The following is a 24059-nucleotide window of genomic DNA, read 5'->3' as shown; positions in this document are numbered from 1 at the left end:
AAGAAGGGAAGAGTCAGAGGTAGTAGATGACTACAAGGAAAGAGAGTCAGAGGCAGTAGACAACTGGAAAGAAAGAAAGAGTCGGAGGCAGTAGACGACTACAAAGAAAGAAAGAGTCGGAGGCAGTAGATGATTACAAGGAAAGAGCCTTTTCCAGACACAAGAACTCAGCAGTGCAAGACCTGCAACATCAAACCAGACAAAAACCCCAGTATGGTAGTTTTGGATGGGTAAAAAAGTCCCAACCATAGATGAGGTGTTATTGGTAATAGACATCAATTGGAGGAGGGAGAATTCTTCAGGGAAGCAGAACATGAGAGCTATCCATGCTCCAGTAGATGATCCTACACTCATGCACACATAGCTAGCTCCATGTGGACTTAGTTGAAAGAACAAAACTCAAAATACCTAAAGCAAAACAAAACCAGAACACATGAAGTTGGGACTGAAAAGTAATGGGGGAATAGGGAAGAAATTACAGGTGAGGGAATACAGATGGATTAATTAAAATGCATCATATGCATTTATGAAATCATCAAACAAGAGAAAAACATTGGAGAAAAGGGGCAATTTCAGAAACAAACTTGAGAGCCAGGCGGATCTCTGTGAGTTCGAGGCCAGCCTGGGCTACCAAGTGAGTTCCAGGAGAGGCGCAAAGCTACACAGAGAAACCCTGTCTCGAAAAACCAAAAAAAAAAAAAAAAAAGAAACAAACTTGAAAATTTTTATTAATTCTAGAATTAATGAGATAGTGTAATTCTAGAAATTCTCTAGAAATAATGAGACACCAATGAGGAGACATCTAGACATGAGTGGGAATACTTGGGAGACTTCAGAACCCATAGTTCCCAAGAAAGGCACTATCATCAGTCTGCAGGACTGAGTGAGAGTTCTATGCTGATTTCTGTAATTTACCTAAGCATTTAAGTACATCTTCTGAAATATTCCTAGAACTACATGATGAAATTTCCTTGTAAGTATCTGTCTACTTCATATTTAAAAGAAAAAATGATTTCTAACATTCCATTCCCCTGATATTTTACTTTAAAACCTTCAACTAGATACAGAGAGCATCTTGATGTATTGAAATGCCAGGAAAGCCATCAAATGGCATTTACACATAAAGGTAAATGAGGCTACCTTTGTTCTCTGATTTTCCGTGGGAGAACTCCTCTAGTCATTAAAGAGAGTACCTGCTGTCCAAGAGTACACCTGATATACATACCTTTCATAAACTGTGGGCTTCTTAAATAAAGAGACCAACTCAACTCAGTTACCACACATGCCAGATTTAAGCCTTGATTAGGACACAGTTAGGAAGATATCTAGTAAATGTTAATGTGAACTGCCACTTTAAACATCTACCTTCCTTCCAGTCTACTGTTTTTCCCCATTTTTCTTTTCATTTTTTTAAGGCATTCAAAGCAGCTGAAGCATAAAATGACAAGGAGCAAGATGAATTACATAAAACAAGACAACTCATTATTTAGAGTACCTTAGGAATTCTCACTCATTGAATTATTCTGCAACTTTCTTGGCTTTTCAATGATAAAGTCACTCATACATTTCTATAATTGAAGAAGCTGGTTGTATTCACCTCTTCCTAGAAACACTGTCTGGTGAATCGGGATAGAAGCACTGTGTACTCACAGTTACAAGAGAATAAATTAAATAACTGCCCTTGTCCATGTTTTCTAACATGCTGTTTGAATGACAGGGTCTTTTGTTTCCTTCCAAATTCCACAGGCTAACATCTCCTCAATCATGCCATATGAGAACAGTATTTTTTTCTTAAAGCAAATCATTTCCTTCAAAATAAAGAGAGAAATCTTGGTGATAATGGAGGGAATGCTACAATGTGTGTTACAGACTATGCTCTATCAATTTGGTACTTCACACCTGAAATTCCTGTCGTCTGAGATGCCATCTTGTTTGTAAGGTAGTATCATGCAGAATGCTCAACAATGCTGGAAGGACAGGCAGCCCAATGTTACACTTCCATTAATGACAGCTTGTGAGAATTATTTGGGGTACATGTAGGCACATCCCCAAATAAACATACACAGTGGTGAAAATGGACAAGGGTAGGAAACAGAAGCCATTATAATTAACTTACAGATTCTGCATGGTCCATCACTGCTAGCACAAAGAAAACATATTCTTGTCCACTTTGGAGTTGCTTGTTAGTAAATCCACCATAATGTTTGTCATCCCCCAGGGTGAACTCAGTGGGAAGGACATCAAAGTGAGCAGCAATATATGGCTTTAATTCAACTTCTCTCCCATAACGGATGCTTCTGCGTTTCCTAGATATCTCCTTAAGCAGCTTAAGGAAAAAGTGACAAATAGAAAAAAGAAACATAAACAACCAACTTATTGATGTCTTAGAGAAGAAATTAATCCAGGACTGGGAAGAACCTGATACAGTTTGTTCACCTTTCCTGCAGCAGGTCAGCACAACTGACTCTCAGCTGTGATTTTCAAACACTAGCTTCCTGTTAGTTAAGATGCCAAACTGATTTGCAAGGGCCAGACTTTAAACACAGCACATTAGACCTTCACTGGAAGCTCATATAATTTCCTGCACTAACGAAATTCTGTAAAAGGCCAACACAACATCATAACCTGTTTAAGGAAGAAGCACAGCTTGATGCACAAAAGCCTGGTCTCATGGGAGATACATGAAACAATTAGTAACCAGTCAAAGCCACCTAAATGCTAAAATATTATGTTTGCATAGAAGATGCCACCGTTTTGCTAATGAAATCATTTATATGATGACGATTCTCTAGAGTCACCAGACTTGAAATCTAATGAATAACTTTGATTTACTTATTCAAATAAGTCATTGTTACTCCCTTCCATGTCTGGCTCAGCTTACCTCTTTCACTAACCGGTTTGGAAGATACTCTTGACTTTTTCCCACTGAGCCAACTTTGCCTAGAATATAGGTCTGAGGAGTAAGTATTCAGACAGGTGACATGGTCGGTAGGGTGGGTAAGTATAAGTTTCAATGTCATGAAGGAAAGAAATCATAGATAGACACACACACATTCTTGTATTTATAAGAAAACCTAAAATTAATGTTTGAATTATTTATTGCTTTTCATTGACTTTCCTCCGGGGAAAACATCATTAATGATGTGAGAATTGATTTCAAAATAATGTAACGTTATCTCGGTCTTCTCCTGTCGCACATTATTTTATAGAGTCTAAGTGGGAAGAAGCCTTTAGTAGTCTTTAATGCCTTTGGAGGTAAGTGATCAATTTTTAGTGGATTTTTAGAAAGAATATTTGTTTTGTTTTAATGTCGGTGGAGAAAGTGGGTATGTCTGAGTATAAACTGGAAAAACCTTGTGTACTTGAGGGCAAACCCAACCTTTATCTTGGTAAACAAATTTGAAGGAGTTAGGCAGATTTGGCAGCACAACTATTATACTTGGTTTTTATGCTGGAAAGAAAATAGTAAAACCAAATTGGTGAAGTAGACTTTGCACAAAGAAATGCTGTCAGGAGATGGAAAGATAGATGGTTCAGCAGTTAAGGGCCCTAGCTACTCTTCCAGTTGACTTAAGTTTGGTTCCCAGATTGCAAATGGTGGCTCGCAACTATTTATAACTTTAGTTCCCCATGATGTAACACGCTCTTTTGGCCTCTGTGGGTACCAGCATGTAAATGGTGAAAGAAGACCTGGAGGGAAGACACTCATACACATAAATAAAAATTTTTAAAAACTAAAGAAAGAAATGCTGTCATAATCAAGGCAGGAATTGAGAGGAAATAGTTACTGGCCTTGTCTAAACTCAAATGCTTCTGTCAGCAACCACAGGCAATATAGTCTGTTTTACACTGAGAGCTGCAAATGTACCCAGCTGACTCAAAATCTAATAATGTGGAAGACAGCCCTCTGGCTAAGTAGTAATTTGTTCCTATGACATGTATCAATAATATTTAATTTATCATGCTCTAAAAATGTCTGTGAAATCTGAGCTTATTGCTACAACTAAAATTATATGAGATATAAGGTATTTATAGGGGCACAGGGGATTATACATGAGCTGTTTTGCAAATCTGGTTCTAAATTCTATGTATTCATGTATCTATGTATTCATCCAGGTGGGCCACTCAACTGTGCTCCAACTTCTGGGATAAAACAACAGAAATTTACCTTACAACCCTGTTGCTAAACATAGGTTTACATATAATGATGAATATGGCCATTAGTTAACACTTACTTGGTACCAGACACTCTTTTAGGAAGCCTAAATGAACATCAGTTCATTCACTCCCCACAATAACCATGTAAAATAGATTACAAATATCTCTAATTCTAAATGAGCAAATTTGAGCATGATAGAAACATTCAGTGTATGAATAGACTTTATGGGTGACAAAAAATTAAAACATCCATAGGAGAGACACATATGAGAGGCTTTTCCACCTAGTTTTTATATAACCTTACTTTTGCACAAAAATCAAGAAATCTAATGCCATGTGTAAGCCCTGATCACTTGACTCATGTTTCCTCAGCATGCATGTAATTTTTGTGTATCTGCTTTCATTAACATAGATGAATATGATGTTTCTATTTCCTGGAGCTTTTTATAAACATGAAAATTATAAAATTCTGACACCAAATATTTAATGTAATATTACACTACAAAGGTTATTGCCAATGTGCAGTAAATGATAGTCTATATAACTCTTGGGGGGAGTTCACTACAGATGTGCTGAGCAGTCTTTTGAAGTTGGTCAATCAAAAACATTTATCATCAGTTGTTTATGTGACCGTATCCTTGCTTCTACTTCACTGATCAAATCCTACCTTGCTTCTATTCACATTTCAGATATAGGCAGCTGTCATAATTTATCAACATCTTCCCCATGATTACCATTTGCTAGTGTTTATTTAGGAAACATAAAACAAGCACCTCAGGATTAAATATTAGAACATTTTGGTGTTCTTTAGGTCTAGTGCAGCCATTCACCAAAGTTTAATCTGGAATAGGACCCTGTCTTTAAAGACTGCCCTTTTGGATGCCTCCAGGGTTATACTTTAAATGGCCCAAGTGAGTTTAAATGATACCAAAGTTAGCCAAGATGCTGGAATTATAGCCACAAATGACCTCATTACTTTATGACAAGGCTTTGAAGTACAGTGCAATGAAAAGCTCTGGCACATTACATCATTTGCCCTCAAATAAATACAACTAACATTTGGGAGTCATTCTGCCCAAAATTCATTGCAACTATCAGTGCCTGTTCTGCTCAGTTTGACCTTGAGAACAGGAATTCCAGTCTATGAATTTATCATTCAGATAATAACCCAGACAAAAAAAATAAATGAGCTCAAAATGAAACTCTGAGAGTAACTTGCTAAAGAAACTTTTTTTTAGTCTTGTATGGGTCTAGAAGTAAGGCGTACATGTGAAAATCCCCTTAGGCCATTGTACTACTTGATGTATTTCCAGCAATGTGACTTATAGGCCTTACTGAAAAAGTACTTGGTCAATACATTTAAGAGAAGAACTCGGCTTTGTCAAACCTAGCAACACCAAGTTCAAATTAAAGTTCAAGTTAAAATTACTAAAAGGCTCTGTCATAAACACTAGGTGAAAAACAAGTCCTATCTGGAGGGGTCAGACACAGGATGAGTAGGCAGAAAGTGAGGCCATAGCCTACTTTGACTTGTTCCCCTCCACAACAGTTACAAAATATATTGGACATAATTCCAGAAGTTATATCAAGGGCTGCAGTTCTTTATCAGAAATAATTTTCATTTTCCAGTCAATGCATATCTTATTTCTTCCACCATTAATTCTGCAATGTGGTCTCAATTATATCAGTAAGAAAAGTGGGAAACAACCCATCCTGACTCAAAAGTTTTGAATTAATAAAATGTTCTTTATCAAGCTATTATACAGATTAATGCACCACAACTCAAAGGATGATTAAAATGACCCTTTGTTATGGGAATCAGCAGCACAGACCTGTGGAATTTAATTGCAAGAAAGTTCAATGTCACACAGCCCTATATTTTAATCCATTAGCGTTTCTGTGCATTCTAGAGGTTAAAACCTGGCTGTAAAGGAGAATCGCTTTCTATTCCTTCCTATCAAATGGATTCACTTCTAAGAAAAGCTTATTACTGAAAGCATTTGATGTCCTTTTGCCTTGGATTCCAGTGCTTTGAAAATTCATTTTGAATAGGTAGAAACATTTATAGATTGTACAACTTATCTTTGCATTTAAAAAATCCAATTTCAACAAAAAAAATGTGATAATGACAATCCTATAATTCAGCTAAGAACTAGTTAAACAGTATAGATTGACTTAGTGTTAACTGCTTTGAGAAAGGATTCTGTTTCTCAATATCATAACTGACAGAAGATAAACTGACAAATAAGTTATGTGACCACATCACTCAAATGTGTCATTTGGCACTGCAGCCACATTGCCTGACCACTAGACAGTGACACCCTCAGAAACCTGACCTTGAACTTGTCTAGCCTTCTGAACCTGAACGAATTTAACTCATAAAACTGGTAGGAGATGAAGAGTCGTACTTGTTGAGATGATGCACATCTGTCAGAGGAGGCAAGCCCCACCCCAAATTCCCCTTCTTTTTGTCAGATCACAGTCATCTTTGTGCAGACGCATTTCGAAAACACCAACAATTCCTAGCAGTGTAGTTAGGGAATTAATCATTGTCCTTGCTCTATTTGTATTAATCTGAGGCTGATAGAATATATAAAAATAACAAGATTATTTTGAGATATGGCCCATGTTGTAAATGAACCACATAAATTAAGACTTCATATTTCTGGGTGGGGCTCATACACTTACAGAATTCTGTTTTTTTAAAAAAAATGTCTCTGTAGTATTTAAACATGACTCCTAGCTCTGATAGCAGGCTCTGGTCATGTTTGAGATCTTGGCAATACTTGGGATCAGTTTTCTCACTGCAAAGAAGTATGTAATAACTACTTTTAAAAAGTACGTGAGGCTGGAGAAATGGCTCAGCAGTTAAGAGCACTAACATGTTGCTCTTACAGAGGACCCAGACCTTATTCCCAGAACTACAGGGGGCTGACTGTCATCTGTAAGATCAGTTCAAAGGGATCCAACACACTTTTCTGATCTCCACAGGTACCATGCCTACATACAGCACACAGATATACATGCAGGAAAACACACATACATATAACACCAGACTGTTTTTAAAAGTGCTTGTATTTCAAGAAGTAGAATTGAAACCATTTAGTTATAAGATTTTGGAAGCTGATACTAAACTCTCAGTGTTTGCTGCCTTTTGTACCACATTCCTTCTTTGCTCAGAATTTTGCTCTTTTTTTTTCCCCCTACACTGAAGTGCACTTTTGATTCTAAAAATCTACAAAGCAGAGAATAAGGCAAATAAATGTCTGGGAATCAGGCAAAGTCTGTGAAAGTATGCTGAAGACCGTGTGGCAGGTTAAATGCAATGTGCTATAAAGTATTAAGCATTTATAACAGTCTTGGAAATTGCCAAACTAATTAAGGCTTCTGGAACTTTATTAATAGAAATGATATCACCTTCCATACTTCCAAACCCATCATGGTTACAATGGGTAGGTAGCAAAAGAATATGGACAATAAAGATAAAATAGGTTATAATCTCTTAATTAAAACAAAAGAATTTTTGTTAGAATTTCTAGGGTATAGCAGGCCCACTTCACCGGTTCACTCAATTTGCCAGATGTACCATAGCTGACACCTGAACAAGATGCTGAGAGGCCTACATAGAACAACTAAGGAAGGACACAGACATCATAGACACAGTTACCTCATCCAACTCCATTTCATCAGGGCTCTCCCATGGCTTGATGAATTTCCCACGAGACTTCTTCAAAGGCACAATTATAATGTAGTAACCCCTGTTCGGGAATGAGGAGGTGGTAAGATTAATTCAAAGAAGAGAGAAAATGGCTACAACCTTAAATCTTCTACAGATCAAATATTAAGACAGAAGACAAACTATGGATGTGGGGTGGCTCATCTTTTTTTTTTATAATAAGGGAAAACAAACTAGTTGTTTATTTATTTAAAAAAAACATAGTAGATGTCAATGTATGACCTTGATGACCTCATATGATAATTTCATGTGGTTGACTGCTCTTTATTAAATATCTCAAACATAGCAGATATATTTGCTAGGGTCCTGCATCTGGACACACCCAAACTATACTGAAATCTGCCACTTCAAGTTGCTGTGCCAAATATTTTCAATATTAACTAATAACAAGGCTTTTAAAAGGGAGATGTATAGTAAAAATGGCTATTGTCTATTATAGGCATCTATTATTTTGTACCTATACAAAATACATTTATTATAATTAAATAAAGATAAAAGTATTTTAAAGTCACTCATAATCTTATAATTATATAAAGACAAAAGTGCATTGAAAGAACTCATTAAATTGTAAAACTTTAAGTAGTATGAGAATTTTTTAACTATTTCTACCTAAAGTCCTTCAAAATAAGATTTAGTGTAATAACATCTACAGAAAGAAGTGCAAATGTTCCATACACTGAGTGAGGATGGTCAATTAAAACATAAGTACTGCATAAAGTTACATGTTCAAGACAAGGTATACATTAGTAATGAAGGTGCTTTGTAACTTCATAGTGCATACCCTTCTCTTGCTTTGCATGTATAAGATTTCTGCTCATATCAATGTTTAGTATGAAGACATTAAAGATAATAACTAATAATATAGCAAGTGCACTACAATTTTAGGCATTGCATAATCTAGTTTTGCCTTCCTCTAGCACAATCCATAAAAAAAAAAACTGGGTAGGAGCTATACAGCTGTAAGATCAAGTCACAGATAAAAGAAATAAGGACAATTAAATAACTGCCCAATTTAAAACAGTAAGGGAATTCACTCAGACCTTCATGGTGACTTTTTACTCTATGTATCACAAAATCTTTTTGAGAGTCTCATAAATTTGGTGGCGATTCATAGCAAAATTGAAAACACATACACATGTACACAAGGATGGACTCATACAATTGAAGAAGAGACAGCTATCACATGGGGCAAAGAAAAGCAAGAAGGAAGGAGATTCCAGCCCCGCTCCACATGCTATTTTAGAGTCAAAGGGCACATAGGGAGCCTTCTCGGCAATCTCTCTTCTACAGCAAGTTTCTTCCCATAAATATCTTCTAGAGCTAAGGTGTCCAGTACTGTAGCTTTGGGACTTTCTGTGGTCTTCAAGCATTTGAAATGTGCTTGGTGAGAACTGAGATATGTAATACGCTGTATGTGTGAAAGACAGCATAAAAGTACAATGTAAGCTATCTCAGTGATAATTTAGTTGTGATCACATATAGACAAATGACAATAATGTGGATATGTTGCATTAAATCAAATGCTGTTAAAATTAATTTCTTTTCAGTTTGCCTTTTAGAAGTATCATTAGTAGAAAATTGAACACTTCCTCCTTGCTCTCACTGAATAAGTTGGACAGTGATTCTGTATAGTATTCTGATAGCTAATGTGTCACCTGGGGATGTACCCAGCCTAGAGTCGGGGCTCACTACTAACGTGTTCAGAGGTCTCAGATTGCTTACTTAACTCCCTTGAATTGCAGTTGTATGGTCTGAAAAATAGGAAAAGAGACTACAAGCCTGTTCTCTGGAAGAAAAACAAAACAAACAACAAAAAACAAAATTCAAGTGCACTGAAAGAGTCTGGCAGCCTGCACAGCATACAGAATGGAGCAGAGGCCAGTGGACACTGACAAAGGGCCACATTCTTCACCAGGATCCCAGAGGTTCTACAACACTCAGGTAGAGAGACTTGTTAAACCTTTCCCCTAATTAAGAATTCAAACCACAGTCTTTTTTCCCTGGTGCTCTGAACAACTAATTAACAGATGCACAAGGTTCTAGCACCTGGCCATTCATTTTCTTTACTACAAAGAAGTATGATGATCAAGGAGGGTGAGGAGAAATAAGAGTTGGAGTATGTGAAAGAGGCCAATATTTTTTATTTTATGATCCAGACTAAGCTTCCTCCTCTTCACATCCTCCTACCACCTGAAGGATTTGCCAAACAAGTCCATCATGTTAAATGAGCATGGAGAGAAATGACAGAGCCGCAACTGAGCGTTCAGAATAACACTGCAGATGCACTTGATGAACACACTTGTCAAGGAGCCTCTCGCTTATCATACCCACTGCGCAGTCATGAGTGCCTCTCTTCCTAGAGCAACGACACCGGGAGTTAGCAGAGAGCTCCTATTGTTCCCCTGCAGGTTCTGATAGATCAGAGTCAAGCTGATGAATTCCATTAATTTTTCTTCCGCTTCCACACTGAGTTGCCATTTTTATACATGAAAAAAAATCCATTTTTTTTTTTTACTTCAGTAGTATCCCCTCAATTATTCACTTGCACTTTTGGGTGAGATAAGAAGGGAATAGTTCACCCCCACAGCAATTAATTACCAGTGTGGTGGTCAGATATCTGTCACCTTCTCTTTCTACTGATCTAAGCACTCATCTAGTGCAGGCAAGGGAGGGCTGCCTTCAGAACAGTCTTGCACATTTCATGATAACCAGGCAATCAGGAATTCATGTTATCCAAAGTGTGTTATCTGTAGAAGGGCTTTGTAATATGTCCCAGCATCACCTGAAACTTACCAACCTGTCCAGCATCTCGTTTTTGTTCTGGAAGTTATGAGTCTCTCTCTCTCTCTCTCTCTCTCTCTCTCTCTCTCTCTCTCTCTCTCTCTCTCTCTCTCTCTCTCTCTCTCTCTCTCTCTCTCGTGTGTGTGTGTGTACAGGTCAGAATCTTTCCACCTTCAGAACTCTCTACCAATGTCCTTGGTGCTTTCCTTTCTGTCTTTACAGAGACGTCCACACATCAACCAAGGCTCTAATTGCTTTTAGCTTTCTTTTTTTTTCTCAAAGCCTAATTTGAAATTCATAGACGCTACCTTCTGTCCCTAAACCCAGGACAAAGCATGAGAAATAATATAATACTGCAGATCATACCATAATTCATAACCTCAGTTACAAACAGGCCCTTAGGTCTCCACACAGCTTGTTTCTTGAACCATTCTTTCCATTTTCCACAACAACATCATTTTCTCCTTTAGACTCAGAGCTTTAATACGTACATCTTCTTAAGAAAGGGCATCAATATCACTTATTGATAGAGAAAATGCAATCTGACAAAATTCTCCTCATCTTTCTAGCAAACTATAAGCCTACCTGTTCATGCATGCAAACCATAATCTTTCCCTTTGGTACAGAAGATATCTGGAGCTGTACTTAGGGATGACACTGGTTCACCATTTGGTTTCTGTTACTTTAGTCCCACTTTCTTATTACATGTAGTAAACACTATAATCCAGCTACAAGTACTTCTATCTCAACTTTGTTCTTCCCAGTGGAGCCAACAGATTGCCTTTCAACCACAAATAAAACCACTATTGAAAAAGCAAAGCAAAAAGAAGTCTTGGACAAAGAACTTACAACTTAAAAGGCAGAAAAAAAGAAATAGAAGAAGAAGGGATGGGGAGGAGGGAGAGTAGAAGACCTTGCTACATAATTAACTGTCCTTTCTGTGGTGGTTTGAATAAGAATGTCCCCCATAGGCTCAGATATTTGAATACTTGGTCCTCAGTTCATGGAGGTGTCTGATGAAGCCCAGAAGGTGTGGTTTTGCTGGAAGAAGTGTGCCCATGGAAGCTGTCCTTGAGAGTTTAAAGCCTACCACCATTCTTAGTGTGCTTTCACTTTATGATTCAAGATGTGAACTCCCAGATGCAGCTCTATGTGCTATGCTTTTATTCCATTATCATGAAGTGCATGGAAATGGTCTCTGAAACTGAAAGCCCCAATAAATCCTACCTCCTGTAAGTTAAAACAAACAAACAAGCAAATAAAAAACAAAATCATGGTCCAGTCTCAGCACATTCTCCCATCTCTTACTGCCCCAACTCTCCAGGAAGGTTTGTGTTTTCTCTTCTCTTCATCTCCTGCCCTGGCTAGCACCCCTGACCCAGCACTGCACTGCACCAGCACCGCCAGGGATTTTAAGGCCCAAATGGTATCACATTGAAAGAAGAATTTTTGATAATTTTTAAACGTTTCTTAGCATATTGGTAAGACCTTCCATGAAGCATTCTCTACCTTTTTTGTAATTTTCAACATTTCTGATTTTCCTAATTTAAGACTTAATATACAAACTTTATTATCATAGCAGAATTTATTATTGACATACAACTATTATACTATAGAATCTTAACAAACTCTGTCCCAGGATGTCTTTTCATGTTCTTTTATCCAAGGAGATTCCATTCTCACTCACAACTTAGAGTATTAGCTTTATGGAAACAATGCATAATTATCTTCGCCCCTAAACTCTCTTCTGAATATCAAAGATTCATCTAGCTTCAACCCTATGCGCCAAAGTATTTAGCTATCACTGTGGTTACAATGAAATAAATACCACGTCTTTCCTGCTCTCACCCCACACCACAGCCTTTGTAAACCCAGCTGCGGATCTGGCCATAACATAGGCAGTCTGTTTTCACTTTCTTCTTCCCTCTTTCCTGGTTGATCTTCAATGCTCTTAACTTCTGAACTCTGTCTCCAGGGGAGTCAGTTCTCTGCTACTCCACTGCCCTCCATCCAGCCTCATTCTATTTATCATGCCTGGACAATAGTCCCATAACCTTCCCTCTTCAGTGACTATCTTTTTCTAGTCCAGTCTTGAAATTTTCATTTCACAATACAAAATTGATTGTGCTATTTCAACCCCTGAAGCTATTTCAATGGAGTCTTATTTCTCCTAGGATAAAGACCATGATATTACAAGGCCTGGCAGAATCTTGCTTAAATCCCTATCCCCACACTAAACTAGACCTTGATTGGCTTTCAGTGTTTTGAATTGATCTTGCGGCATTTGGTCATCACATCCTTGATCATTCTTGTTTACCTGCCTGGAATTACATCAAGTTAATTCTCTTTCCTTAAATATTAATTCATTTATTACTTCCCAAGTAAACCCTTTTCTGACTTCTGGTAGGACTATTACATAGACTAAATTGACAATTTGGGGTCTGTAATTTTCTTAGACAATTTAAGAAATGTTTTTATATTTTAATAATACTGGTAATGTAGATGTACATCTAATCTCAAAATTTGTTCAACTATGCCACTTTATCAATGAATTACTTTTTAAAAAAGTGGACATGGTCAGGAAAGGTGGCTCTTTGGGACTTATGACTCTTCTAAATGAAGTAGTCAAATATATTTGGTGCTCCCTATGAGAGTTTACAATTTCCATTCTCATGAAGTTCTTTCTCCTTTCACTGGAGAAACAATGCCATGATCAAATAGGGTTTATATAGGATAAATACTCCTTATTGTGAAAATAGTTTTCTTTATAAGTTTACTAGTAACCCTTGTTCTAATCTCACATGACATTATGAAAAATGAAGTGACTCTGAAGCAGGAGAGGGACAAATGGTGAGCTAATATATTTCCTGTAAAATTATATTGACAAAATCATAACAACTGAGCTTGTTTGAAAGAAAAAAATGTTTTTGATAAAACTAAATTCTACATTCTACTTTGCTTGTTTGTCTTAAGCCCAGACTTTAGACTCAAAAATACCTTTTCTTTACATAGACTTCAACTACCATGATAATAGAATAATTTAAAAAATCTTCTGAATTAATATATCTAGAATGTCTTTGACTACTTGTAAATTATGATGTTTTCTCTGTATATTAGATTTAACTAAACAAGTTAAATCTAACCTTCAGAATTTAAACTATATTAAGCAAGTTTCAGTAATTTAGTTTAATATACTATCATCAAGGGACCCAGCTCCATATAATTATGAGAAAATGCAAGTTATGGTCTTTGTAACATGGTCCTACTTCAAATGCAGCCAGCCTTTTAGCATTAACAATATGACTTGGCATTTTGAAACTTGTTATTTAACTGGGAGGTCAAAATCTTTTTTCAAAGTTCAAAGATGAATGTCAATCTTCACATAATTTTTTCCTGTTATGTTTTGTGTGTAATGCTTAAACAAAATTATTTTATCATAGAAATCCAACAGTAGGTTGAATGATCTTTCCAATTTCTATCTTCAAATTAAGATGTTGAATCTTTTTAGCTGTGTGTACTATGGGAAGTTATTTATACTTAGCTTAATGCCCTTCACTGATGAAGCAGTTGAGTGATAAACAGGAAGGCTTCCCTTATCTCTCCTGTAACTCTGGCAACCTACATAATGTAGTGATTACAGCATTCCCAGCAGCACAGCCGTGGGGCTGGATATAAGTGCTGGAACACTTTTGGTTCTAATATCTGTCTAGGGGGCATTTTAAATTACTATTTCTTAATTTATTTATATTATTTCATGTGTATGAGTATTTTCCCTGTATGTATGTGTACCAAATGTGTGCACTGCCCATATAGAATATAGGTTTTTTTTTTGGATTTCATTTCTGTTCTGAAATTAAGCAATTGATTGTTATTAAACTAATTTATATACCTGGTACCTGGCAGTAGCTTTATCACTCAGCATAATCAGTCATATGCTTTTTGTCCTAATCACTCAGAGTAAAATGTTGCTCCATAAAAACCACAGGAATGCCCTCTGTCATTAAGGCTCACCTTGAAAGAATGGTGGCATCATAGCATTTTCTGTTTGGCATTCTGTACACAAAGCTATTAAGAAGTAAGAATAAAGCATCACAGAATCCATGACACCACAGCCTGCTGCATTCTTGAGGTTGTTTCCAAAATAATCTAGCCATTTGCTTGTCTCAACAAGACAATATAAGAACCAAGTACCAGAAAAAGAAGGAAATAAGAAGCTGTGTCTTCAGTAAATTTATAAAAATCTGTCGCTGTAGAGATGGCTTTAACATAAGAGTCCTTTCCACTCTTCCAGTGGACCTGAGTTCAGTTCCCAGTATTCAAATCATGTGGTGCCCCTGTAACTCCAGCTCTAGGGTAACCTACACCATCTTAAGGTTTATTCAGGCCGAGCAGGCCCTGTTATAAACACATACATAAACAAATGAATATTTTAAATGAATAAGAAACCATTAAATTAGCATAAGGTGAAGAGTGACAGGTTAAAAGTTAAGACCTCACAATTAACTTGGATAGAACTGAAAAAAGCATGTTTTCTCTTAGTAAGCAAATAGCCTTCAATTATCAAATTGCTTTGCTAGACTATGGAAAATGCCATTCAGCACTGTTTCAGATAGACTGTAGTTAAGACGTTAGCAACCACAGGTCAGATATGAATTCTACTTCCTTTCTGCATTTCTTTCATAGATTACTGGACAAACCACTACAGCATTTTCAATTTCAAAACTTGCCAACTATTGCAAATGATACAGGATGATACAAGACCTTAAAAAGACTCTCATGTCGTGTAGAGAAAGAAATAGAGATGATAGAATGGACATGTTTCATCTATTATTCCTTCAAGAAGCCTCAGAAATCAATTTATTAATATAAACATATCAGTATGAATTTGTTATAAATTTTCAATAACATATCTGCTTTTTATTCCCTATGGGTCTGATGTCTCCCCATTCAAGTGTTTTTAAATTTAGTTTTTGTTCTTTTGTTTCTCCAGAAGGAAGAAATGCATTTCTGAGGATATTTTTAGAAAATATTTTTTCTGTAACAGTTTGTTTTCTTTCCCTACTTCATCAATGATGTCTCCTATTTGTTATCAATATTTTATAACTTTTCCCTGACTCTTTTTTCAAGTAGATGTAGACAAAGTACATAGGAAAAAGTAAAGTTAAACAAGCTAAAAAGAAAAAAAAAAGCAAACAAAACCCTAAAACACAGAAAACATTCTGGAACGTCTGAACTCATTCAGAAGTTGAAACATAAAACTAAAATTTGCCACCAATGAATAAAAACACCAGTTCTCACTAAGGACTGTGTAACACTTGAACAAGGATTTGGCTCATTTTCTGCATCAGCTATGAAGACAAAGTCAGTCTCAATGTCATTGACTATGTTTTGCTCTGTTCACCTTTCTAGTAGTTTGTTCCAGGAAACACATGAGTTTTATCTAATGGATTGAATTTATCATCCACATTTCCCACTGTTTCATAATCATTTATAACTTTTCAGCTCCCTCATCTTTCTTAACTTTCAAAACTCACATTAAATATTAACCAATGCCTTCAGCACGCTTCCCTAAACGTCCCCATATAGAGCTGGCAGAATTTCTGTTTCCATAGCCCCCTACTCCATCAGATCCATGACAACTGTTTGCTGTCTCTTTTTTGTTTTTTTGTTTTTGTTTTTTTTTTTTTTTTGTTTTTCAAGACAGGGTTTCTCTGTGTAGCTTTGCGCCTTTCCTGGAACTCACTTGGTAGCCCAGGCTGGCCTCGAACTCACAGAGATCCGCCTGCCTCTGCCTCTCGAGTGCTGGGATTAAAGGCGTGCGCCACCACCGCCCGGCTTGTTTGCTGTCTCTTATGATAAGATAGTACTTCATTTCAGTCACTTTTCTATTCCTAAATACAGTACTGGAAATATACTGTGTACACAATATGGATTTGCTTGATTTTAACTGAAAAATCTAAGCAGACTGGTAAGGATTTGGTGTAAGAGAACATGTACCAGCATTTCCCTGGTCTCTGATGTGAGCACTTGGCTCCCCACCCAGATAGCATCCTGAATTTGTTATTCTTAAAGCCTGAGGATAGATGTCACCTTCTCCAAGATGCCTCTCTGAGTTATTAAACCTAGGATAGGAGCCTAGCAAGCCATATAACTTTCTGACAAACATCACTGTTCAAGTCTCCCAAGGAACTGTGTTGCTTAAGAGTAGTGATGTATTCTGCATTTTCTCACTGAACCTCTGCCACATTGCCTGGCACATCATGGTTGCTCAAAGTGTATCTGCCATATCTAGGGATTTGACAGTTGAATGGATGATAATTATGATTAAAAAGTGATCAAATTCTGCATGTTAAGTATGTACCTTTTTTTTCTTTTCTTTTCTTTTTTTTTTTTTGTGAGACAGGGTCTTACCATGTAGTCCTGGTTGGCCAGGAACTCACTATGTAGACCAGGTTGGCCCCAAACTCACAGAGATGGTCCTGCCTCTGCCTGACAAGTGCTGAGACTAAAGGCATGTGTCACCACATGTAGCTTCTACCACTTTGTATATATTTCAATCAAGTGTTTTCAAAAACATATGTTTATATGTTAATAGTAATAAAGTCTCATAAAGAATTAAAAAGTCAATACATATATAAATATAATCTTACACTCTTATTAAATTTTACTTAGATAAAAAGTATACTGGTATTGTATTTTCACTTTTAATTTTCAGAAACTGAAAAAGAAGATTAGACAAAATGAAGACCTTATCTCAGTGAATTTATTTTACTAGTAACATTTTGAAAATTCTATTACTTGTGCTGAAACCTGCCATCATTTTTATCAAATAAACGTCAAGTGAAGGTCTGTGGAGGAAAGATTGATTTTGGTGAGTCTAAAGTGGGTCAAAATATTACTTAATCCTGAGTGAATCTCACAAATTATACTTCACTTACATTTCTTCTTTCATTATTTTACATTTTAAAACTTGTTTTTCTCATTACTTCCTTTCAGTTTTCCAGAGATTTGGGGACTCTTTTGTAGTTTTGTGTCATTGAGAAAAAGACTTGCTATTAAGTCAGGCTGCCTGAAAATTTCCAATCTTCCTGCCTCAGGCTTCCCAGTGCTAGAGTTACAGGTGTGCCATCACACCTGGCTGGAACTTGGAGTTCTGCACTTACTGTTTACATGTCCCATCCCATTACATAGTCCCTTGGCCATTGTGTCCTGGTTCAGGTGCTCTCTTTACAAGAAGCCATTCTCTGTATCTTCCATGGGCTCTCTTCTTATTGCCACCTTTGTGTTTTATCTTTTGTTTCATATTTTCTTCTTATGGCTTCAACGTTTTGTCCGTCCCTATGAAACTACTGCTGCTATGGTCACTTCTAGAATTTTGCCCTTGGTACCAATTAACCCTTATGAACCCACATTTCTACCTTGATAGCTCATCCAAAGACTTCATTTAAAGTACATCTGAGCTGCTGAGTTAAACAGTGATTTCTTCTTGATATTTCACAGATTTTGATGAATAGTAACCTTGCCCATTTTGCATCTGATTTCCTCTTGATACTTCACCCCTTTGGTATATAGCAGCACTTTCCATTTGGTTATCTAAGCTCAAATCTGAGTCATGTGTGACATGGTTCCTCTCTTTGATCTCTTTAAGGCAGATGCTGACCCCTACTGCACTTCCGCTCTAGCGTCTCTCCTCTCCCTCTGCCTCCTGCATGGACCACTATTTGTCCTGCTTTGTAGTTGTGTAATCTGTCAAATGTCAACGGACTGTGTGATGACTTCTCAACAATTTTCTCTACTACTTTCGGGAGCTCCGCTCATTCCAGCAGTACATGAACTATGTACAAATGCCTTTCTGTACAACTTCAGATATTTCCCAACAACTTCATCATGTTAGACAGTAAAAGGAAAATGTGTTTTCCACCCCAAACATGTAACAGTTATATCTAATATGTCACGAGATATCCAGTAAATGTCTCCTAAAATGGAAAGATAAAAGTGAGGCATCACCTAACTGATGTGACACTGGTTCCTACACCCAGAGCTTGAGTGGGTTTCTGCTGTCTGCAGAATACACCTCCCCCTGCTAAGCACACAGGACTCTTGTCTACCTCACCATCACCACCCCTGTCCCATCTTGTTCGAGTGCTCTGGGCTCCAGCATCACAGCATCATTTACTGCCCTAACTAAAATGGACACTGTCCATTGACATATAACTTTCTGACTATTAAATTTTGTAAGCTCCTCATTTGATCTTCAAAATTATGTTCAGAAATGCACTGGACTCATATCATCCTAGCGTGGTCACTCTTGAGAATAACTTACATGACTGTCTGTCTTCTCATTTATCTTACTCTATGCCAGGCTCACGGAGGACAGAGACGACATTCTTTTCATGGCCATATACTTCAATGACACTGTCTTTTTATCTAAGAGTTATGAAACCAGCTAAGTATATGTCTTTAGACAAACTTCTCAACTAACTGAACTTAATTTTGTGCCTCTGGTCTCCTGGCTTTTTACACTATACTCTATGTTGCATTTTCAAATCTTTTCCCTTCAATGTTATTTTGTACTTGCACTTGAACTCTTCTTATATTTCAGCACACAGATAAAATCTCAATATCATACATTACTGTCAATTATTTAAATACTTGTAGCTTCAGTCTTTTTGTACATTTTAATACTTTCTTCAGCTATAGCAAGTATTATTTTTTTTGCCCGCTACCAGTCGATTATCAACTGTATTCTATAAACTACCATAAATTTCATTTTAGCAACTTGTCATCTCCCTTTCAAAATAATATGGCTGGAACAGAAAAGAAATGCATTGTTACACTGATGGGACTGTGTTAACATGAATATACACAGAGAGTGTGAGGGAACTAGAAAGTTAGACTATGAGCCTACACAGAAGAATCTTCCACACTATAGTCAGAGATCCATTCTTCTATAACAGCAATAACACTGAAATGCAGAATTGTAATTCTCTGGACTCTCCCAAGACAGTAGCACTGAAGTCTTCATATTTACTTGACTTTCTTCCCTTAACTTACTTTATGTTTTCATTTGCAGGAACATCAGGTAGTTGCACAGTAATCATGCCATCCAAGTTGGTCTTCCCAATGAAGGCAGGCTTGGTACGGAGCACATCTGGGGCCGTCTTTGCTGTTACCCTATGCTGTAACCCGCCGGCGCTGTTCCCACGATTGGTTAACACAAAGGAGTATGATTTCTCAGGCTTCAGGTTAACAATTAACTTCTGAGTCGCTCGGCCATCCACTTCTTCTACCATCTTCCCATCATCGTAAAGAATCTACCGAGATACAACCAATCACAAATCGGTTATCATTTTCTAAACCATTTTTTAATTGACTTGCTTTGCCAGCTCAATTCTATTTCTAGGCAATTCTTAATCCCATAAGTATTTGTTATTCTGGCAACTGCATCGTTTCTCTTGATAGTTCTTACTGAGTAAAGGTAAAATGTTCCCAAGTCTCTCAAAAATGCACAATAACAAAGTACAATAATTTTTCAATATTTAAGCTGTCAATCACATGTGATCTTAATGGAATGTGTTCTGGATTTTCAATGTATTATACTATTATACACATAATTTATCAGGAATTTTTAAATACTGCTCTAAATATATTTTCATTTACCAAAAATATTTTTATATTAATTTCACAAATACTTACTGCTGTTTTTTTTTCAAGATCTCAGTGGCAAGACAGTGCTTTATTTTTAAAGTACTAGGAATTCAGACCAATAAATACACTTAAAATTTTCCAGAATATTATATTATAAATTAATAGAAATCATGCAGATTCCTTACTTTTATAGAAACAAAAAGTATCAGTTTGATGTAAAAAGTTCAAGTTCAATGTACTAGGTACCATGTAAGTCTTGCCAGCTGTGGCTCTGAGTGTCTGTTTACTCTCCAGAATGGAAAGGTCACACTGTCAAAGCACCAAATGCAACTCTTTGATGAAAGTCTTCCACAAATAAGAATAGAACCTAAGAGCCCCAATCACCTTTGTTGTGTAGGATAGGTGGGCTAACTCAGAGCTTCACATGTGCTAGGGGAGCGAGCGCTCTACCACTGAACTACATCCTTGGCCTATGTGTCCAAATCAAAGTTTGCTGTATTTGTTACAAATAATGTACCATCATGAGATGAACTCTTCCTTCTACTTATCCCCATGACACCTAAAGGACACTTACTTTGAAAGGCATAGCAGAATTGTAATTCTCTGGAATCTCCCAAGACAGCAGCACTGAAGTCTTCATAACTGCTTTGACATGAAAATTTTTTGCAAACACTGCTGGAAAAGGAAAAACTGTGTATTTAAACTATTCTTAAAGCATATAACTTGTTCTTTTCCACCATGGATCACAGTGCTTAGGACAGATGCTGCCTACATAGAGCAAAGAGAGAAATGTGATTTGCCTACCTGTTTAGAGCATTCATTTTTAATACCCATTCTCATAAAGCACTCTCCTTTGTCTCCAATTGAGTCAACTATCCTCTGTTTATCTTACCTGAGGACACAGAGTACTGCCAACCAGACCTGCAGTGTCATTCTATAACTGAAGTCTACGATTTTTAAAGTGGAGTAAGTCATACATACTTTACCTGCTTGTAGTGCTGAACCTATTAATATGAATGGGCCGATCAGTTATTTACAGCTTCAAAATATTGATTTCCAAAGATTGATATTCCTTTAAAGGAGGAAGGCCATAAGTAGACAAATCCTACCTTGATCCACAGGCAGTGTCCTGAACTGGACACTGGGACTATATGGCCCGGGCCCTTTGCTCGTGTGAGCACGTACTTTTACATCATATGTAGTATCTGAGTTTAAGCCAGTGAGTGTCATAGAGGTGTCAGCTGGAACAATAAGGTGTTCCATTGGAAGAAGGGGAATGTTGATATCCCTATACAGGATGGTATATTTGGTGATAATGCCATTTCTTTCTGCCAGGACAGGTGGTTGCCAAGATAACTGAACGGAGGTTGAAGTGGTGCCTTCTGAGTGGAGGTTTTGAGGAAATCCAGTTGGTATTTCTTCTGGAACAGAAATTTCTTTCACCATTTCCTCCCCAAAGCCCACTTTATTTCTGGCTGAGAGTCTGAAGATGTATGATGCGCCCTTGTGGATGTCTGTGGCTGTAAAGTGGTCTTCCTTCTCAGAGAATTCAAGAGTAGTGAGGGGCTCCATGTCTTTCCTGCCAAACTTTAGACGATAGCCCTGAAGGGGTCCAAATGTGTCCACAGGGGGGTGCCACTGAATGAGAGCAGTATTCATTTGAGTGTGGTTAATCACAAGCCGGGGTCTCCCTGGAACTAGAGCACACAGGATGGAGCGGTAAGAATGACTACCATTTATGATCACATGTCAGGTATTGCCAAGTCAGGAAATCACTCTACCATTACTCTCCTTTCAGTGTTTATAAACAAAACAATGTTTATCCTACATAGTATTGTCAAACAATCTTTTTTTTCTTTCTTTAGTAGAGTAGGCTGAAACAGAATTTGCTAATGAATATAACCTTTGTGCATCAAGGCTTATGCTTGCCACAGAGAAATGAATCCAAGTAATGATTAACAAACTAGATATAGCCAATGAGAAGAATAACTACAGAGATTAATTATTATGCACAATGCACTAATATTGTAAAAAGCATATTATACATAGTGCATCTTAGATTTAAATGCTCACTCCTCATTGTATGTTCTAGAGGGTTATTACTATCTCCATTCTATGTAATGAAAAAGAAGCCCAGAGAACTAGGAAACTTTCTAAGGTTAGATGTACAAGTGAGAGAGCTGTAGAACATATCCAGAACCACAGTCCACACCTTCGACTATGCATCCATTTGTACTTCTTTGTAATTTTTCTATCTACACACAAGTTACCCTTATGAACTTCAACATTTTGTTATTGTGAATTATTAAATGAAGAGTTACAGATGAAAGATTTTCACTAATATTAATCATAATTATCAGAGCGATGGACTGTTTGTGCTTAGGAGCTACTTTCCTCTGGGGACACACTTCCAGTTAGATTATATATATCAAGATGTGCAATGTGATCATTTAGGGCCTATTGCATATGGTATTTTTTTTTTTTTTTTTTTTTTTTTTGGTTTTTCGAGACAGGGTTCCTCTGTGTAGCTTTGCGCCTCTCCTGGAACTCACTTGGTAGCCCAGGCTGGCCTCGAACTCACAGAGATCCACCTGGCTCTGCCTCCCGAGTGCTGGGATTAAAGGCGTGCGCCACCACCGCCCGGCGCATATGGTATTTTTAATAATAAACCAAGTATTATTGGAGTTGATAGCACAGGCTAGAGTTGCACCAGGAGTTGTCTAAAAAAGGGAAAGTTGGGGGAGAACGTTTCAAACAGAAGCAAGCCAAATCTATATAAAGAAAAAGGAAAAGAACAGGGTGAAGGAAAAGCTTACACTACCGAGAGAGAGGAGATAGAGGAGCATCATAGGGATGTTGACACATTGTAAGAAAAGCATAGGCAGATGATGAGGCAGTAGGTAATCCAAGAAGCCTGCATGATATCTGGTTAACATGCTCATTTTATATGCCAGAAAGTTGAAGCCCAAGTGGGTATGAGGTGTGCTCAAGGGTGTGTTCCTTAATCCCTGGAGTAAGAGCTGTCATTCACATACTGGGGAGATTCAGAGTATGTGTATGTAAATCAGCAAACCTCCAATATATTGAAAAATAGTTTATAAAGTTTGGAAATGATATAGATATGTATGTGTTTGGCCAGGACTGTAACCACTGTGAATTCACTGTTTCTCAGAGAAATATATTCTTAACAAGTTCACATTGAACTAGGAGACTTTCAGAATGCAGAATACTTAAGATTAAAAAATATCAATTTATGCAAGACACTGGTAGGGACCATACATATCACTTCATGTATATATAGAGCTTACATTATTTTTTTCTCAAAAGTGAGCTCTGTTAAGAAAAAAAAAAAACATGGTATAATTGGTGCCTCAAGCAGAGAACATATCCTTTAATAAACAAAAGCTATTCAAAACTATGAAATGGGGATGTAATTCTTGGTTTCACATCCTCTAGGAACAATCAATTTTATTAAATGTATTTATTAACCTTTTCTAAAATTCTGGTTTTAAGAAACAACACAATCATATGTATTCTGCCCCTCTTGTTTCAGTAAGAAGCATAAAGAGTCAGCAAAAGTGAAAATACTTTTACATTTTTTTTGATAAAAGCACATATAGATTTGCTAGCAGTATATGATTTTATTATTACCCAGGTAGTAATTCCATTTAAAATGCTGTTAAGACTCAAATTATCAAAAAATATAGTAGACAGGCAAATTATAAACAATACTGAT

The 24059-nt window shown here is 36.9% G+C and overlaps 1 protein-coding gene across 48 annotated transcripts in view; it reads right to left on the bottom strand.

Annotated features, from left to right (window-relative positions):
* Nucleotides 1-24059, bottom strand: part of Ptprd (protein tyrosine phosphatase receptor type D) — a 2293154-nt gene that overhangs the window by 133673 nt on the left and 2135422 nt on the right. For 28 of the 48 annotated variants that reach the window (XM_052717072.1, XM_052717069.1, XM_052717068.1 and 25 more), the window contains 5 exons: nt 21433-22020; nt 20898-20998; nt 19730-19989; nt 7826-7916; nt 2117-2326 (listed from right to left, as the gene is read on the bottom strand). In XM_052717072.1, the coding sequence (XP_052573032.1) occupies nt 2117-2326; nt 7826-7916; nt 19730-19989; nt 20898-20998; nt 21433-22020 (1250 nt within the window). The remainder of the gene's footprint in view (nt 1-2116; nt 2327-7825; nt 7917-19729; nt 19990-20897; nt 20999-21432; nt 22021-24059) is intronic. The other 20 variants (XM_052717106.1, XM_052717109.1, XM_052717107.1 and 17 more) reach the window with 3 other exon arrangements.

The sequence above is a fragment of the Peromyscus californicus genome, unplaced genomic scaffold, assembly GCF_007827085.1.
Source record: "Peromyscus californicus insignis strain IS unplaced genomic scaffold, ASM782708v3 Scaffold_5__1_contigs__length_169319896, whole genome shotgun sequence".
Lineage (NCBI taxonomy): Eukaryota > Metazoa > Chordata > Mammalia > Rodentia > Cricetidae > Peromyscus > Peromyscus californicus.
The sequence above is the reverse complement of the archived record's forward strand: the minus strand, read 5'-3'. Positions and strand labels throughout refer to the sequence as shown.